This window comes from Perna viridis, chromosome 9 (genome assembly GCF_037379345.1).
Source record: "Perna viridis isolate PV_CMFRI_1.1 ecotype Kerala chromosome 9, ASM3737934v1, whole genome shotgun sequence".
Taxonomy (NCBI): Eukaryota; Metazoa; Mollusca; class Bivalvia; order Mytilida; family Mytilidae; genus Perna; species Perna viridis.
Window position 1 is genome coordinate 30827018 of NC_142453.1, and position 15643 is coordinate 30842660.

The 15643-nt window shown below is 33.2% G+C and overlaps 1 protein-coding gene across 10 annotated transcripts in view; it reads right to left on the minus strand.

The window, feature by feature from the left end:
- The window catches only part of LOC148607775 (uncharacterized), a 46657-nt gene that overhangs the window by 7857 nt on the left and 23157 nt on the right, over positions 1–15643 (minus strand). For 5 of the 10 annotated variants that reach the window (XM_088546998.1, XM_088547000.1, XM_088547002.1 and 2 more), the window contains 11 exons: positions 14318–14851; positions 12141–12194; positions 11422–11569; positions 9776–9918; positions 7846–9157; positions 5917–6084; positions 5320–5495; positions 3338–3425; positions 2234–2308; positions 1939–1971; positions 939–1479 (listed from right to left, as the gene is read on the minus strand). In XM_088546998.1, coding sequence (XP_088403124.1) covers positions 1418–1479; positions 1939–1971; positions 2234–2308; positions 3338–3425; positions 5320–5495; positions 5917–6084; positions 7846–9157; positions 9776–9918; positions 11422–11569; positions 12141–12194; positions 14318–14851 — 2793 coding nt within the window. In that variant the 3' untranslated portion in view covers positions 939–1417. Of the gene's footprint in view, positions 1–880; positions 915–937; positions 1480–1938; positions 1972–2233; positions 2309–3337; positions 3426–5319; positions 5496–5916; positions 6085–7845; positions 9158–9775; positions 9919–11421; positions 11570–12140; positions 12195–14317; positions 14852–15643 lie in introns of those variants that run through there. The other 5 variants (XM_088546995.1, XM_088546997.1, XM_088546994.1 and 2 more) reach the window with 4 other exon arrangements.

Below are 15643 nucleotides of genomic sequence, written 5' to 3' on the forward strand. Positions count from 1 at the left end.
ATGTGTTAATGTTTGCTAAGTTAATGATATCCTACCCCAACTTATGAGAAATTTATTTCTAATTAGGAAGGAAAGAAATTATAGTCCTCTTCTTAACCCCAGTTTATTTTTACAGAAATGAATCTGACATTTGCTTTTCAGTGGTCTTTTATTGAATTCCATTTGTTCAGGACAATCAAAATTATTCTTTTATTACACAACTTCAAAACGTCTAAAACATTATCATGGGTGAACTAGATAAAACAGCAATTGTTCTTGAATTATAGGAGAATTAAATGAAAAGACTAAATAACCAATATATGATCACAAGTGTAAAAAAGCCTGTTGGTTTAATGAGCACACCAAACTTGCTTTGTGTATAAGCCAGATCTCTCAGTAATCTTCATATCAGTAATCATATCTATTCACAATAACCAATTGATTATCAAATTAATTATATAGATTTTCTCAAAATTTTTTGATATTTTCACAAGACTTTTATTAATTTTGTAATTTGCCGATTAATATTCCATATCATCAGTGATATCAATTTGAAGTTAACATCAGATGATAAAAATTGTGATGTTTTGGCAGGAGAAAATAAAAGAGTGAGAATACAGAATTTATCTTACACATTAATTATCGAAATTTATTACACAGCAAATATTATATAAATCAAAACTATCTTTATACCAAATTATAATCAATATCTGGCAATACACAACAAATAAAACAAATTCAAACTTGTTTTTGAATAACGGTGAACAAATAATTAAATTTGCACAGGAGGATAAAAAAGGAATGAATCGTTGTAGAAATAGATGGAAATCTGCATGGATAGGGCTATTATACATATACTGTCTAAAGCAGTCACACGGTAAGGTTGTGAACAGGACAATACCTTCAATCCTTGTCTGCCAACATGTCAACTGCCTCTGTATAAAATCAAAAACACTTAAAAATGCCTCATAGTGGTTCATTTTAAGATTCGAGGGGTAATATGTACCTCTTTGCAGTAAAAATATGACTTAGAAATTGCATTTTATAAGCAAGAGAAAAGAGAAACATTTAACCAGCATTAGGTATTTTTCTAGAAGCAAAGCTCAAATTCAAACATCCATGTGTGTTATTCTAATGTATTGCATTTAAGAGGAGACTTTGTCTGAGAAATGTCATCTTCTGATCCTAAAGGTCATTACACTGGATAGTATTAAGTTTGAATATTTTTCCTTTTCCATATGAGATCAATTATACCATAATTCAATAGTGCAAATTTAAGTGTCTATTTAAATGGTCTAGAGGGAAATACAGGAAAGGAATGGAATGGTAAAAAATCTTAAAATACAAACGTAGCATGAACAACATATTGCTAAGTTAAAACTGCTTCACCAAATTAACTGAAAAAACTGCAAAACTGGCACTAAAACACAAAATTACCCTACAACAACACAAATAAATCATGAAATAGCTTGTGATTCCCCTTACCAACTGATTTTTGACCTACATCATACATAAATGATACAAATTTAATCATTAAAATTGCACAAGACATAACCTTATCTTTAAGCATGAAATTCACTTCTGTGTGAAAGATATATAAACTGCAGTATATCTCATATAATTGAAAAAAAATTTTTAAATATAAAAAAAGAAAATATATTCAATATACTGATGCCCTACTCTGCAAATACTTTTAACCTAAGTTATACTATGTTATTTATATATTACGAGATTCCTGTGAATTTATTTTCATGATCTGATCTACAAATGAAATATTACACCAAATTCGTGATATGCTTGACAAATTAACCTTCTAATGTTAGATCCATAATAAGAAGTGTTGATTAAATGCAAGATGACAAATGTATGGCCAAACAAGGTTAGGATTTGTGAGACCTTACTTGTGGTGACCCATGGACATCATGGTATAGACAAATACCCAAAAATATCATAACTCACCATCATCATCATCATAATTAGATTCACCTAAACCTAAAGTAAGCAAGCAGTTTAGCATTGTGTTGTATTGCACTGCTGTCAGAAATTTTGAAGGTATGAGCAAACTTTTTCTGATATTTCTATAAAAAAAAATGAATGACCACATTCTAAACACAAACTTAAAATAGCTCATAAAAACTAAACCCCTTTACCCCGTCTTTGAATTTTTTATTTTTTTTTTAAAGGAAAACATGTATTTTTTACGGCAACTCATACAAGCCAAGTTTAACACTGCTGGTATGACTATATATCTTACTTCTTAATCTCTGCCTTTTTTCTTCTGCAGCCTTCTTCCACTCAGGTTCAGAGGTTTTAACCTTTGGCTCTTGTACTGAAATCACACACAATCAATTACATATACAAGAAGTGTGAAAGAGTAAAAGAGCAGTAATTACAGATGGCATATATTTTTATTTTTATTGGCAACTGGAACCTTTCATTATCATTATGTATACTTTATTTCTCTATTATTCTCAATTTTATCCCTGATTCTCATTGGGGTAATGGGATATCCAGAACTGCAATCATAAACATTCCAATGCTGTTTCGGCTGAATATTTCTATATTCAACTTTGTTATATAATGCATTATCATTTGTTATTTCATGCCTTAGTATCTGAAATTAAACCACCAAAGGCTTTTTCATAATTTAATGGCTAAGTGGAGAAATCAGCTTTGCAAAAAACATTGATGATGAAAATAACTGAAGAAAATAAATTGCTTTGATGTCCTTTTAAATATAATATACAAGCAAGTATCCATGACAATGTAAACCCACATATTTAGCATTTTCGTTCATACAAGACTAGGTGTGTAACTATAAAAGGCAGGAGACGCATCATTAATTAATGTCATTATAATTCATTACAGTTCAAGTCCCATTTTTCCCCTGCATTAGTTTTATTGTAGAAAATGTGATCAGGTGAAAATTTCTACTCATTAAAATTGTACATAAACGTGTCATCTCATTTTTCTGATAAAACGATTGTTTTTTAAGTTACCTAGAAATATTGTGACTAGGCTCACAATAAAAAGAATCACTTTACTTGGACTTTAAACACGATAGGTTTGATTACCTTCCTTTGCTGGGATCCTACTTTCCAACAATAATCATATTCCTTCAGGCACATCTACATATAATGTATGATACATTACCATGACACATAAACGCACAAGTTGAATTATCTCCCCTTTCAGTTACCTTCCTCCAGACATATCTATATATGATGTCTATCCTTTCTAACAAATTTCATCAAAATCCATCAAGCAGTTTAGGGGAAGTTGTACTTCTATAAATGTGGACTGACAAATAGACAAATATATAGAAAAGGTGATTCCTAAGACGAATAAAAATATTTACCTTTAGCAGGAGTTTGTCTCATTTTCTTCTGTCCTAGTTCTACCTTCCAGGGAGGTAATTCTTTATCTCCAGATGCATCTTTCTTGGGCTGCAATAAAAATTGAAAGACATGTATATCTTACTAAAGTGTTTCTAATTCCATAAAAGTATTACTGAATTATGTGCCCACAGACAGACAGATGAAAACACAACATAAAGTTGCACGCCTTGTCATGCTAGGAATACTCCCATACAGGAAGTTGATTTTGAACAGTAACTAAAATTACTACAATATACACCCTATCTATATAAAACCATACATTAAATTTAAAATCAATTCTTCCGGTGGGATATTTTGCTGAAAATTTTCTCAATTCTTCCATCATTTAAAATGTCCCATGAGACAGGAAGTTGATATCGGACATGTACCAAATTTACTTATAATGAATGCATCATCCACATAAAGCCCTACATTTAGTGGAATCCAAGTTACACATCTACCTTTCTTACTTTGTGTGTCTGATTTTAGTTACTTTATGTTCTTTGTTGTGTATGTCTGTTTTCCATGTCTGGTCTTTGTCCCTGGATTTCATTCTTTTGATTACTACTATAACCTCTTGTTCCCTTGATTTGAAAATCAATTCATATGGTGGAAGCTGAGATTTTTCTGAGTCTCACAATGACAATTTTTTTTTTCTATCATTCCATCAATGGAAATTGGTGAAGTCTCATGAAACAGCAGTTGAAATCAAACAGCAACCAAATTGTTTAAAAAGTATTCCCGATCTATATATAAAACCACTCATCAAATTTGAAATCAATCCATCCATTAAGAGTAGAGGATATAGCAACAAAAAAAAACTTTGATGGACAAACAGACAAGGTGATTCCAATTTAATTTAGTTTGATTTGTAACAAGCTTTCTAATTGGTGGTTCTCATTTGAGTAAACCAAGTTATTTTGTATAACCTGGCTTGGTACTATGACATCACTAACTTCATTTTGTCCATGCTCTGCTATTCAAATAATCCCAAACAAAATAATGTTTTGATTACGAATCACTTATTAGTATTCAAACTGTCTTCAATGAGAAATTAAAATGTAAGGAATTTTTGAACAGGTTTATATATGAAATAAACTGGTTTGCGACAGTTTCCACTTATAAACTGTGAAGAGGTTTATAAACAAGTGGCGCCTGAATCACTCACCTGGTTGAATTTTGCCTTTCAAAGGCAATAAATTTAACAAGAAGTTGTCCAACAATTCTGACTCAAGAAGTCTTTGGTAAGACTTATCATAAGGATCATTTCAACAATTGAAAGTTTCTTTTAACCTATCATAGTTTTCAAGATATTGACTGAAAACTGTAAAAAAAAAAGTCTTTTTTTTTTCATTTTTCCCCTTTCAAGGGCAATAACCCTTACAAGGAGTCGTCTGGCAACTTTTATCCCTGAAGACTTTTGTAGTCATAATAATAAGGATCATTTCATCTATTGAAAGACTTTGGCTAAACCTAACAGTTTGGAAATATATGCAAAAAACTACTGTCTGACCCTTGTGTTTTATTATTAGTAATGGCGGCCATGTTTTTCTACGAATCGAAAATCCCCATACAATTTCTATGCAGGATACCCGAAGGAACATTCATACCATGTTTGGTTCTAATTAGTCAAGTAATTTCAGAGAGGAAGAGTTTTATATAATTGTTAATGATGACGACAACAACAACGATGAACCCCAAGTGATGGCAATAGCTCACCTGGCCAAAGGCCAGGTGAGCTAAAAATGTGTAAACTGTCGCAAGCCAGGTTAGTTTTATATAACCTGTCCAAGAATTATAAACATTCCTTAAATACTGCCAACTCATTGAGTGGAGGCATAATAAACTATTATAAAATTCACCAAAATATCAAATTGTTTCACTTATTTTGTCATTAAACTGTCTACTTTCATTCTGTGAGAGATACGTTTTAAATTTTTAGAGTTGAAAAAAAAATAATTACCGTGAATCTCAAATCACTGTCTTTTCTGCCTTTTCGTTTTTCAGCCAATTCTTTTTTCCATTGAGGTATTTCTCCAGTATCTTTGGATGGTGTACAAAAGGCAAGATTAGGTGTAGAAGGAGATTTGCCACGAGTCTCTGTTGTCTTTAGCCAACTTGGCGTGTATTGATCCCTACCTACAAATGGTAAAATTAATGCTAACTAAATACATGTATCAATAGGAAAATTGATGTGCTTACTTACTTTTAAGGTAAAACATTTATCCATGGTCAAACTCAATTTTTTGTGCATCTTTTTTAATTTAGCTCCTTTTCTTAGTCAATGTATATCAGTATTTTTCTCTATTATGAAAGTGGTACAAGTACTGAGGTATTTCCCTTCATTGACATACAAGTAATTTTGCTAAATTTTGTGTTATTTTTTTTTCATTGTAATGCCTGTACCTTCCTTTAGTTTGATATCTCCCCTGCCGTTAACATGCTAGGAGTTTTTGACTTTTGAGATCTTTCCTTCTATTGTCAAATATTTGGATTTGTCTCCATCATTGACTATCATTATTATTATTCATTTTTAAAATGTCCCCCACTATGATCATACCTGTATTTTTCTTAATTTTTAGATCATCTCCACTATTGTCAGACCCTGTAGATGTGTATCTGGTACGAGATGCATGGCCGTTGATATTCTCCTGTTGAGTTTCCTGAAGTGGAATAGAGGATTTTCTTGGAACATTCTCCAGGGTTTCATTGTCACTTATTCTATTTTCTACAAAAAAGAATGTATATGTTCATAATATGCTACGGCCAGTTTGGAAAAAGTTTTCCAAATGCAATAACATACAACATACCCAGACCTGTTATGACAATCCAAACTTTTGGCAGTATTTTATCTAAATAAATACATCGCAAATTTTGTATGATGTACCACGTATACAGGTGTAAATGATGCCTAAAATCCTGAATTTTGTCATTTTAATCTGTTTTTTAACATAGATATTATGAAATCTGGAAGATTCATAATCTGTACATGCTTTCCAGTTCAAATTTTAGACACCACAGAGATTTGGAAAGGTATAACCCACATAAGGCACCAACTTCAACATTACACCATCTGTAGAAGTGAGTAGGCAAGCAAACAGACCATGAGTTAGAAGCAGCAATAATATCATTTGCCTTATATGAAATAGAACTGTATTTTAAAGAAATAGTCTTATCGAACCTCCCACCATTCAGAAGGAGTTTCAGGACTGTGATCTGCATACCTGACCTTGATAGGGACCACTAAAATTGAGATTACAATGACGTTTTACTATTAACAATATAACAGGTAATTCTTGTGAAACAAAATTTGTGATTAGGAGTCTGAATCTAATCTTTGCAGTATATAGCAGTAGTTAGAATTGCTAATATAGTGGTAGGACTGGTGGACCTTTTCCCATAAATCGTAAATAGGTCTGAATCATTCGATCTTGGATCCTTCTTTGAATACCTGATTTATTGAAGCTTCTAATGATGAGGAATTTCTCAATACTGTGAAAGTATTTTCATTTGTGGATACCAACTTCCATAGATTAGCAAAGAAAGACTAATTCATGGATTCTTGAATTAGTGGTTTTGATATTTTCAATATACACATCAATGAAAATTTCCTTTTCGTTAGGAACCAAATTTCATGGTTTAGTCTATCCTCGAAACCACGAAAATTGGTCCCCCAAAAACAATAGTACTATCTCAGTATTTTAAATGATAACAAACACAAGGACTTCAACATATTTTATAATCATTTTATCTATTTCATAAGTCAATCTGTTGATATCATCTAAAAATTTGATACTAAATATAAACATGGTGCAGCACACATCGTTGTTTTAGGTATTTCTCCACTTATAATGGAATTGCATGGCTAGGTCAAACAAAACAATACAAAATATAATTGATATTGGCCATCAAGCAAAATGGACCACAAGGTATGCCCAATCTATAAAAAGCCATATATCAAATTTTAAATTAATCCTTAATTGGGAGTTAAGATTACTGTGATGAAATTCAGACAGAATAATATACCAGCCACACCTTGACAGTATAGATGATCTGGCTAATTCATGTCATATTAAGAAAATTTCTAGTATTTTATGCATTAACATCACAGAATCTTTAAACACTTATTTAAATTCTACCCTGAATACAGAAGTTAATGCATATATGTTCTATGGCAATAAATAATTTTGTTTTCTTTGACACTAAAAAATTAAATGTAAAAAAGCTATTCATATACATTCAGTTGTTGACATCTATAAGTCATGTACATGTCAAAAATGTAATTCCTTTTCAATCAGTAAACATATTTGTACATCAGTATTTTAAAAGTAAGTGTAATATTTCAACTTTACAACTTTACATTAACCCATTATTCTTCATTAGCTCTTTAAAAAAAAAGTATGACATTAAAATTGACAAATGGTGTAACAGACAGACAGGGTAATTCTATAAAACTCCAAATTTAGATTAGGGGTATAAAAATGCCTACCTTTAGCATCTTGCTGTACTTTAGAATCATTTAACCAGCTGGGTTTTTCTTTCTCTCGACTACCTGACAATTCTACAGATTGTTCTCTCATAGGCTTTAACTTTCTTTCTTGTAACCATGATGGTTTTTCCTTATTGCCACTTTCCGACCTTTGAACACTAGTATCTGATTTTGAAGGAGTATTGCGTAGCATTGGCTTATCAAATCTATGTTTAGATTCTTTACTTGATGAGTCATCCACTTCTTGATGTAAAGACCTTGCCGATTTTAATTTGGGTTTTTCAAACAGTCCAACTGAAGGTTTATCAAGATCTTGTCCATCAGTGTCTTGTTTGATCCTAGGTGTGCGTCTTAAGGCAGGTACATCAAATGTTTTGGCCTCTGGACTTTTAGGAGGTTCCCTGCGTTTAGGTAGAGGAGTGGCCCTAAGAGTTGGAATTTGAAAAGTTCCTGTTTCTTGATCCTGATTGTCCACATCTTTTTCCTTCTGAACACTTTTAAGCTGTGGTACACTAAAAACTTTTTCACTTTCAATAGGTGATTTTAACTCTGATTCAGTTTTTGGCACATTTTTCAACTCTGGGACATCAATTTTAGCTCTCTCTATACTTCGTTGTCTTTCTGTTGGCTTAGGCACATTCCGTAATTGAGGCTTATCAAAGAATGATCCAGTGTGATCATCAGTGCTACTTTCACCTCCAAGTTCACCTAAGTCCAATGTCATTTCTGTGTCATTTGATTCATCATTACGAAGATGTCGTAATGTCTGTGTGGGAAGATTGTCAACCTTTTTCAATTTAGGAGTTTGGAATGTATGTCTTGAGTCATCTGTTCTATTTTTAGATTCATCTATATCATCAGAATCTCCAGTTTTTCCCTGAACAAATCTTAAACTTTCAGTAGGAAGATCTTCTACTTTCCGAAGTTTAGGAGTTTGAAACATGTGTTTTGAATCAGAGTCCATTCTATCTGAAGACTTACTTTTTGATGGTGTTCTTTCCACTTGCTTTAATGCAGGCATGTCAAATTTAGAATTGTCACTTTCAATTTTATCACGATTTGGACGTGAAACAGCTTTTAGCTGAGGCTTTTCAAATTGATGTGATGATTCTTCCTTTACTTTGACAGATTCTCTCTCAGAAGTTTTCTGTAGTCGTGTTGTACTTATATCTTGATTATCTGACTGACTATTCCCACGAGATGTTGGAACGGGAAGTTTAACACCAATAGTTCTAAAATCTTTCTTTGTGTCATCAGGTGTTAAATCACTGTCTGAAGGAGTTGATCCTTTACTTTTCTTTGGCTGAAGGGGCTGAAAATATATAGAAAAACATATAAAACTGTGATTAGAGCTAGACACTTGTATAGGAAGTTGTATGTGTTTAGAACTAGACACTTTTACAGGAAGTTGTATGTGTTTAGAGCTAGACACTTGTACAGGAAGCTGTATGTGTTTAGAGCTAGACACTTGTATAGGAAGTTGTATGTGTTTAGAACTAGATACTTTTACAGGAAGTTGTATGTGTTTCGAGCTAGACACTTGTACAGGAAGCTGTATGTGTTTAGAGCTAGACACTTGTATAGGAAGTTGTATGTGTTTAGAACTAGACACTTTTACAGGAAGTTGTATGTGTTTAGAGCTAGACACTTGTACAGGAAGCTGTATGTGTTTAGAGCTAGACGTTTGTACAGGAAGTTGTATGTGTTTAGAGCTAGACATTTGTATAGGAAGTTGATATCTGACAGCAACCAAACCTCTATCTATATAAAGCCACATACAAAATATGAAATAAATTTATCCATTTGGAGCTGAGATAATTGTGACAAAATTTTGACAGTCAGACGGATAGACAAAATTACAGACAGAAAGATGAGGTGTTCAGTGAGTGGAGGTATTGATTCTGAATTTGTCATTATATGATTACATTACCATTCCCATTCCAGGTAATGCTACCATGCCTGGGAGTGGTTTCTTAGCAGGAGGTGACGAAGCATCAGAATCATGTGACCCACTGTCTCTATCAAAAACGTCCTCTTCTCCATCATGCCCATTCTGTAACATTGGTTTTGGTTCTGGAAAAGAACAAAAAAAAGAGATTTAAACTTCAAATTAAAATCTGTGACTTTAATTATCTCCCTTTCATAGCATGGGACATCAACATATAAATCCTATCTTTGTACAACATTTCAACAAAGTCTATTGTACAATTTACAGTTATGTTCATAAAGTAATGCTGACAGACAGCAATGTTATTTTCCAATGGGATGTGGTATAAAAAAAACTTTAACCCTTCTTGAATGCGTTGACATGTTAAGTATACCAGTCTATGAAATATACATGACACTATTCATTTAGGGATCCTAAAATAGTTTGGGGGATTTCCAAGCCTTAAGTAAGCATTATTTACAAGTAGGATCAGCTTTCTGAAAGTAAAATATAATAATTATCTCTTTGGAGAAACTATGGTTGGTTAGAAATTTTAGTTCCATCTTGCATCATCACAATTTTTAGCTTATCTGATTGAGTTACAACTTGAACAGATCTTCTGACACTGTCAGTTCAATCTAATATAGAATTCTAGAAAAAGATTAGTCAGTATCCCAGTACTTTAAACAAGAAATAGAAACATAAATTTAGCTTTGTTTAAAAAAAAAAGAATTGAAATCTCCGGCAATTAGATGGATACAACAGCAGAAAGAAAGCATTTGATGGGATATTAGATGATACCCCTTTTCATGCTGTCAAAAATGAAATACATATCAAAAATCAAAAGAATAAAAGAGGGGGGCAGTTCAAAAAGGCATGACTTGAAAACTGCACATGAGATAAATGAGATTGCACAGCAGATCCATATTTAGTAGTACTGTTTAATTGCGCACAGTTCAAATAACATGCTTTGCAAGGTGCAGCTAATGATGCGACCACAGAAGTCCAACCCTGAACAGTTGGGGCAAGTATGGACACACCATTCAAGCTTAATAAAGCATTGAATTTTGATTGTGTTTCGAAATTATACACAGGATTAGAATTTGACCAGAATTTAAATGGCACTTTTTGGCCACTAATTCCTAAAGGGTCCAATCACAATCTCTAAAGGTTTCCTTTTAGTCAAGTTATTATCCAGACATAAGGAAAATGCTTGTTTCTGATCTAGTTTTAGTCCTTAATTTCTAATTAATTCAAGTGACAACCACCAAAACCAATCTTAGCCTTTGTTTTGTCGTATGGGGGGGGGCTTATGTCCTAGACCCACCACACAGTGCCATACCAAATTTTTTTAGGTTGTATAAAACATATTCGTTCAGTTCAAATTATCATCTGGAAACCATCAGGAATAGACTGATGATCAAACACACTGGACAATTAAAATAGCAGGTATCACATGATACCTCACAGACATATGTGGTGGGGTATAAAAAATTGACTTTGGCTTTTTCAAAACTGATGAACACCTATCTCCCATACCAAAAGAAGAAATCGGTAACTAATTCACCCTTTGAAAAGGTTGTAACAAGAACTAGTATTAAGAAATTTGTAATTCCTTTGTTTCTATAGCAACAAAACAAGCCTAGTACCTGTAGAGTCAGTAAACAAACTATCATCATTGGAGTCCCCTTTACTGTGAAGACAATTCCTGGTGGGTTTCCTCCTTTTTGCCAGAGAACCTCGCTTTCTCAGGGCTGTTTTCTGTTTTCCTATCCCTACATCTAAATGAGCATTATCCTGAAGAATAAAATGACAAGATCGTCTAGATTCCATCAAACACTCCTTTTCTTCCCTTACATTACGATCTATGTCAGAGTCGAATGTACTACCAACTATTGTTTCAATCAGAGATGATTTAACGAGGTCAATAAACAAAGTGGAAATTGGCAAATTCGAAAGTAAATATACAGTAAAAAAGGAATCGTAACTGTAAAATCCAAATTTGAAATAGCGGAATTCCGCTAAAAAGCGGAAAAAATCAAGTCTGTTCAATGTAAAACTGAATATCCTTGGGAGTGCAATATATACACTCATGCAACAAAACATTAATAATTTCATTTGAGATTTAAAATTATCTCCTCAATTTGATTCTTTTTATCCACATCTTGTTGGTTTTATGTATTTCTCATGCCAAGTATAGATTCTGAGATGTCAATAGATCCACTGTATTTTGTAAAATTATACATCTGTTTTCTTCAAATTCTTAAAAAAAGGGATCCTGATTCAATTTGTGCTCTACACATACACATGTATGCATGGTCATCCCCTGCAATGAATAATTCTATGTAATACATGTACAATACAATACCTGAACTATGGCATCTAAATCAATGCTGTCCTCTTTCTGTAAACCATTAGTAACCTAAAAATTAAATTAATATTTGTCAAATATGTACAATTGTTTCAGTCCTTGGAACTTAACTGCAGTGAAACTTTTTCTATAATGTAAAACTTGTGTTTATTCTGTGGAACTTATGGAAGATTTCTGAATAGTGGTAGAGTGGGGATTGTATCAAACAGACTATTTCCTTTTTAATGCACCAGGACTACAATTTTATTCAGGTAAGACTGGAACTTTGTTCACACAGGTTTAGCACATATTGCACTTGATATGAAATCATGGATACATGTAACTGTCCTAAGAACATTGTGAGGATCAAAGGTCAGTGACCCTCAATTTCTGACCTAAGACCTATGAAACTGCATTAGCCTAGGCTCTAAGCAATCTTTCCGAAGATTCCTCATACCGTCAGATATAACTGGTAAAAATGTGGCAGGACTGGCAAAAAAATCTGGAATGCCTGACTGGAAATCCAGAAAATTTAAGATATTAGTCAATCTTGATTCAGGTCAAAATGGACAGTAAGACTTGGTTCAGTCCTGATAATAGTAAGTGATCACAGGACCAAATGTCCTGAAAAGGAAAGTGAACCTTTGGAAAGACTGCTCTAAGCCTGCAACCCTTTTTTAAAACAACTTATTGGGTAGGGACTGTTAGTTTTCCTTAAGAGGACTATTGATTTGGAAGGGAAATCATGGGAACCAGGATTGGTTATCAAAACAAACATAATCCAAGGATAACTACTAGACAAGGAAAAGAGAGTAGACACACACAACAACAATAATGAAATGACCATTAACCTTTACCCTCTGAACATTGTTGCCAGGGGATATTCCATAATGACCCTCCAAGAATCTACTAAAAACCATGATTGGTTGATTGACTGTTGAGGTTTAACGCCCGAGCAGCAATATTTCAGCTATATTCAGGCGATGAACATGAAATAGGAGATAAAATGAACATGAAATGATGATGATGATGAAATGAAAAAGGGATGGGACACAAGGGCTACAAGGTCGATAAACTTTAGATTGCCACTAGAAAAAGGAAGCGGAGCGCATAGGTTCCTTCTATCGAATACCAAAGCAGGGTTCTTTAACGTGCGAGGAACATGGCATTTTACCCAACACGGTGCATCACTATGATTTGTGGTCAGGTTTTCCATATTATACCCTGACAACCCAAGCATGTAACACACCAGGAGTACCCCATTCCACCACCTGGTGCACACATCCCAGTTGCTCTGTGGGCAGAGTGCCTAGCACCTGGCACTATTTAGTCGCCTTTTACGACAAGCTTAGCGCTGTTGCAGGCCTATTCTTTTGACACCCCGACCTGCATGGGGCACAAAAAACCAGGAGCATGGATCAGGTGCAACGGTAGGGTAAGCTTCAGTAGCAAATAAAATATAACATTCAAGGTAGAAGAAAGAGGAAAAGGAACTCTTTGATATGGGGAACAAATCATCTTTCATGGTACAGATGGATCCACCATAGCAATTCACAAGTTCATGATTCCGTTTTTCGATAAGCTGCGGCATAATGTACGAGTTGTGATTTAAGAACATGCCCACATGCTGAAAGCAAGTTGACATATATGAAAAGAAAGTTGTAATATTCAACAAAAAGACATCAGGATTGAGGTATTTAGTTTGGTCACGAGTTTTCCTTTACCATCAATTCCCAAGAGTCTAAGTCAACAGATATGAGGCAACACTCATAGAATCTGAAGAGTCTTTTATCCCAAGTTCTCTTGTTTAGATTGAATGTATAATGCTTTTAAGGTGGGATTTCAATTAATCATCACAAAAAGTTCTTTTTTTAGTGGTATAAAGAGTTAAAGATCATAGGTCTTGATGTAATCATATTCCAATAATAATTCAGCATTGAGAACTACCAGTAGATATTTCTTTTTTATCAGTATCCACATGGAACAGATACCACTAGTGACTACAAGAGTAACAGGTTTGTGGTAGCACTAGAAACCCTTTTTGACAGCTGTAAGTATGGAAGTTAATAGTTTGAAAGAGGCTTGGTAGATCTAGCTATACAGCATTGTTTGTATGGATTTTTCTAAAAGGCCTTATTTTTTTAACAGGAAGATGGCCCTGAATTTTGGACTCTCCAAATCTCTGAAATACCTACCTCATTATCTTGATCCATATCAATAGCCTTCCCCGACTCATCTGTTACCATGAGCTCAATGTCTGTCTTATCTTCAAAACTTGGAACATACTTGTCTTCTTCTTGATCTTCAACATCACTGGATTCTGTTGAATTTTCTTCTTCCTCATTTTCATCAAAATCATTTGTTTCTGTTTCATCAATATCCAGAATAAGTTTTTCACTATTCATTGCACTATCCATCTGATTACTTTCCAAGTTTAAGAGATCATCTACACTACTTCTCCCTTGTTCAGCCTCCGTAGCGTCAGTTTCAACATCAAAATCAAAATCAATCAGTTTTCCATTGTTTTTAGAAGTCTCTGTAGAATTGGGCTTCGCTGATAAAATATCATCATCATCAAATAAACTATTTTTTTCTTCTTTTGGTTTGGAAGGCTTCATGAGATCTGTGTCCTGTCCAAAGTCTGACATCTTTAATGAATTATCCAATGATGCATTTGTATAGGCTTTGTTTGTCTTCTCCATAGCAATTAAAGTGGAGTCCGAACACATCTGGAAAGTTCAAAGGTCAATTTTTAGATATTTTACAATGATAAAACTTTTTTTTTAACCAGTTTTTCTAACAAAAAACAAAAACACGGCACTACAAAATTACAAAAGTGATTAAAATGCACTGTTATTTAGCATAGAAAAGACATTGATAAACACTGCTGTTTTAAATATCTTCAAATTACAATATTTATGTACTTTTCTAAAATGACATGACAACACTTTGTATTCTGCATTTAAAAAAAATATGAGTTTTTTTCAAACCAAAGAACTTTATACAATGTACCTGAAAATGTTTTCATGTAGCATGCATATCATGCCTACATATAAAAAATGCAAAATACACTACTAATATTCAGAAAATACTTCACTAGTTTTAAGTAATAAGTGAAATGTATAATAAAATATCTAAATAATCTTTGAGAAGTGGCTTTAAGGAGGTCGACTTATTGTAAGGGACATAACTCTTGAAATACTTGATATATTTGTGTAATATACAATTTTACCAAAGCCTATCAAGCTTTCATTTGAAACAGAATGAAATCAATCCAAGTTACTTTGATGCTTACACAAGAGCGATGTAAAATGCTGTATTCCAATGATTTGTAATAGTTGTGTCCCTTACCTTAGGTCTACCTCCTTAAACACGATACCAATAACTAAAACTCTTCCATGGTACATGTATGAAAATCCAACTGATGAAACCTTGGCATTTGAGGAATTTAATTCAGAAAAGAAAATACAGATGAAAATATTCACAAGTACAGCATCCATTTTTAATGTACCCTATATTTA